This window comes from Glycine soja, chromosome 2 (assembly GCF_004193775.1).
Source record: "Glycine soja cultivar W05 chromosome 2, ASM419377v2, whole genome shotgun sequence".
NCBI lineage: Eukaryota > Viridiplantae > Streptophyta > Magnoliopsida > Fabales > Fabaceae > Glycine > Glycine soja.
Window position 1 is genome coordinate 41,965,433 of NC_041003.1, and position 4,241 is coordinate 41,969,673.

The 4,241-nt window shown below is 34.5% G+C and overlaps 1 protein-coding gene across 2 annotated transcripts; it reads right to left on the reverse strand.

Annotated features, from left to right (window-relative positions):
* Window positions 1–287: 287 nt before the first annotated feature.
* Window positions 288–3,672, reverse strand: LOC114395299 (chaperone protein DnaJ-like). 2 transcript variants are annotated; one of them, XM_028357049.1, is made up of 5 exons: window positions 3,434–3,669; window positions 3,285–3,362; window positions 3,119–3,194; window positions 713–786; window positions 288–619 (listed from the first exon to the last, which is right to left on the reverse strand). In XM_028357049.1, the coding sequence occupies exons 1-5, from the start codon at window positions 3,539–3,541 to the stop codon at window positions 548–550; spliced, it is 408 nt and encodes a 135-aa protein (XP_028212850.1). In that variant the 5' UTR covers window positions 3,542–3,669; the 3' UTR covers window positions 288–547. The 2 variants fall into 2 exon arrangements, with proteins under 2 accessions (XP_028212850.1, XP_028212842.1); XM_028357041.1 differs by having other exon boundaries at window positions 3,285–3,672.
* Between the last annotated feature and the right edge of the window lie 569 nt (window positions 3,673–4,241).

A 4,241-nucleotide genomic window follows, 5' to 3' on the forward strand; every position in this document is an offset into this window, starting at 1 on the left:
TATAATTTAAATTAGAACTATCTATCAGACATTAAACACGGTAAGATATATATAAAACTTAGAATTTCACTCGTCGATTTGGGCCAAGGGAATTTAGTTCATTCTTGACCCATAAAATTGGTAATATATACGATCAAATTATTTATTTATTACAAATCTTGAATTGTGTTTTATTTCTTCTTATTTTCTACTGCTTACTTTTTTTGGATTATGTAGCTTCGATCAACTTACCTCGTGGATTAATATATTTATTTCTCAGGGGCTTTAGCCCCTTACTGCCACTAAAATATCAAAACATTGGGAACATATAAAATAGCAGGGAAGGATGATATAAACACAAATATGAAAGAAGGCATGGGAGGCGAGAGCATTCGACGTTACAAGAGGTACAAGTCCCATTTTGTCCTTTTTTTATACAAAAACATGAAACTCTCTCTAGGACATCATAATCAGATATCTTCATTAATAAGCATGGCTTGCAGTGACAGGTACTTAAAAAAAACTGTCCCAGATGCACTGGAAGGATGTCTGATGTTGGTTTTGTTTTTTACCATATCGAATGCTTTATGCCAAGGCCATTGCACGTCAATATAAGGCCCTTGTAACGGTTGAGATAATCCTACATCAAAAAAATGTCAGAAAGAATCACTTATGTAAATTAAACATTCTTTCAAAACACAAATCCTGTCTGAGGAAGACAAATATTGCTTACAATTATATTGTAATCATATTCGTAACGCATCCCATTTATGTCATATTCCCTCCTTTTGACTGGATCACTCAAAACTGTCCAATAAAGCCGAAGAGGTGTTAGGTTATAATAACTTGACGGAACTCATACAGTCCCATCTACTTGGTTAAGGGAAAATAAATAAGGTAGGCAGATAATAGAGAAGTGTAGTAGATAATCAGCAGAATTTTAAGATCTCATTACATTTAAATAGGATTTCCAACAGTACCCATCAGAGGGGTACTATACCACAATAGTAATGTCATATTTATTGAACTGCTAATCTAATCCCTATCATTAGCTACTGTCTCAACCATAATCTTATCTTCTCAGGCATCAATGGATCATCTTCGTTATTGGTCACATGCCTATTATTAGACTATAAGCATTGGGCAGGTTGGTAGGGAAACAAATGTGTAAGAAGTGGTAAAGCTCCCATATCCCTACAACTTAAAAATTCCAGCACTTGTGTTAACAATTCTTAATTTCTTATTCAATTTGACAGTCATCCCTGATATCAAACATTTAACAAGCCAAAAAATAGCACACCCATCATAGAAAATTTTAAAAGGGTGGCTCAATTCAAGAGGCTCCCACCAAATGGAGTTTGGGAAGGGTAAATATAAGCAGCCTTGAACCCACAAGTGGATTTCTAGGATTTGAATCCATGACATCCAGGTCACAAGGCAGCAGCCTTATAATTGTGCCGAGGTTCATCCTCACATCATATAAAAACTAACTACATTAAATCTGGACATGGTAAGTTGGTAACAATCAAGAGGGAACCTTTCCTGTTATTTTTTTATCTTTTGCAAGGAGCAGGACTAGGGAGGATACATTATTTCAAGCTTAGAACACAGAGAGAACAAACTCAGTACAATGAACTATCCAAGTTGTAAGCAAGTTTACATATGTCCTAGAAGGCAAGAGATTATAACAGAGCAAGAATTATTATTTAACCAAAGGATGCAAAATGGGGAAATAAGAAACAGGATAAAACAATAATGTAAAAACTGAAGTGTTCAAAAGCAATTAATTGACAGCAAAAGCAATAAGACTGAGGTGCTTGTTGTCCTAAAGGGAAAGGGCAGTTCTAATGAAATAAAGTAAGAAACTAAGTTGACTGACCCTTTTTCCCCTTAACAATAACAGCAACAAAACTTTGTTCCATAGGTGGGTGGGCTAGGCTACACAAGGGGTGTAATGACAGTTAACTATTTGTAAACTATTTGAGGAAATGCTTGACCAATCTCAATCGTTTACTTACCAATAAAACTTGAGATTTAAATTTGACTTGTTTAAACAAATGAGCCAAGCTAGACTAGCATTTTTTCTTTTGCATGTTAAGCTTGAGCTTCTAGTGCCCGGTTTGACTCATCTACCCCTCTAGCCACAAGGATCATCAAGTAAAGTCATTGTGTTATGACAAAAATAAAGTTTTCACAAAGACCATTTAGATTAAAGTCAAACCACCATACACAAGATTTAGTCATGTATTCCTCAATAGGTAAACTCCAACCTTCTATTGAATACACTCATTCATTTATAATCTTTTCTTTTCTTGAACAACTACTCATCCACCACAATGCTTATGCTTGGGGTGGCACTTCAGAACCACAAGCAATCACTATTCTTATGCTTGTTCAAATAAATTTTAGCACATGTACGCTTGCTCAAGTTTATTTCATCCTTTGGATTTCTTAAATCTCAGAAGAAGAAAAAGTCAACACATAGATTATTAGTTTATCACACACACAGTCTACCACTATGCCAAACAGTTGATTATTTGATTCCCATATTGTACACAAGCATCCCATTCACGCAGCAATTCCATCGCAACACATTAAAATTACATTCACATCAGTCTGACACACGAATTTAACAAAACAGAATCAGTTTCCAAGTCATCAAATAAGGGTTATACGATCTTATTCCTACCGAATCCATTAGAACATTTAGAACCTGACCCAATTTTAGGAGTGGTGCATTTTTTGCTTGAGCAATACATACATACATACATTTTGACAAATAAATTACCCAAGACTACCAAAGGAGTCTAGTTCACTTGGTTGAGCAGTGTGTGTGAGTGTTATAAACCACTTAGCACTGTTTTTTTATTCCTACAGATAAAAAAATAAAATTGCCCGCAACTAATTTATTGTAAACATTATTCACAATAATTATGCTGGAGAAAATGCAAAATTCAAATAGAATTTATTTAAAATGATGTTACTACTTACTACATAAGCACGAGGAAAGAAAGAAAAGTAAGTAACAAATGGAAAACATCCGTAATCACAAAGCTTGTCTAAAACCACAAAAAATAACAAACAGAAGCAACCCTAACCCCAACCCTAAAAGGAGATAGATAGATATGTGTGCACGTACCCTGATAAGCTTCGTTTATGTCTTGGAATCGCGAGGTAGCAGAGTTCTGGTCTTTGTGCTTGTCCGGGTGCCACTTCTGCGTCGTGCACAACGAGACCCACATAGATGGATTAGGCCCAATCGAAAAGCCCAACAAAAAAAATGCTTACAACACAACACAACGCACCAGCGCGAGGCGAATGTAATTGGAGCGAATAGCGTCATCCGTGGCGTCGTAATCCACTTCCAGTATCTTGTAATAATCCTGCCCCCAACACAAAACGCAGTTATTACACAAACAAACAGTCCCTAATTTTGAGAAGTTTGAAAAAGGACCTTGGGCCTGGAGAGGGCGGAGAAGAAATCGAATTTGAGGTGGGAATCGGGTTGGGGTAGGTCGTGTTTGGGGATGGTGTCTTGGTAATCGTCCCATTCCCACATCATGTTGTGTTTGAGTTTGTGAGTGAGAGGAACGAAAGAAATTGAATTGAGTAAAGTGCTTCTTTTCTTTGTCTCTCTGTGTCTCGGCGTGCTGCGTACGACTCGTTTATGCCGCACTTAACATTCTCCCCACGAAAATTCTAGATATGGAATTACTCACCATTTCAATTTTATTTTTTATTTTTTGAGTTTCTTTTATGAATATTTCAAATTTATTAGAAATTATCATTTTTAATGGGTTCTGCTTTTAGATTAAGAGATAATAATTGAATGTGAAGTAAAATTCACTAAAATTATGACTTTTAATGAATTTCAAAATAAATGATCAATTTAGTCCTTTTAAAATCAATTTTACTGTCATTTGATCTCAGAAATTAAGATAAACTAAAATAAATCCTAAAAAAATTTAGTGTTTCGTTTGAGTTCCTAAAAATAATTTTTTTTCTCATTTGATCTCTAATCTTGGGGCTTAAGTAATAATAACAGTATAAGTTTAAAGATGAAAATGAGAGAAAATGAATAATTTTAGATGCCTGAATGAAATTCTAAAGAAAATTAGTAATTTATTTTTAGTTTTTCTTAGTTTTAAAGACTAAAATAAGAGCAAAATACAAATGTAAGGATTAAATTGGTCCTTTACACTAAATTTTAAGTATTCATATAAAGATTTAAAAAGAGAATGATCATTAGCATTCATCTTTGT

Bases quoted from the DNA above. Each gene is read 5' to 3' on its own strand.
- LOC114395299 (XM_028357041.1), bottom strand. From the start codon at position 3,530: ATGGGACGATTACCAAGACACCATCCCCAAACACGACCTACCCCAACC. The intron at 3,195-3,284 runs GTGCGTTGTGTT...TGCACGACGCAG, and splicing joins ATTACATTCGCCTCGCGCTG to AAGTGGCACCCGGACAAGCA. The intron at 787-3,118 runs GTACGTGCACAC...TTTATTGGACAG, and splicing joins CATAAACGAAGCTTATCAGG to TTTTGAGTGATCCAGTCAAA.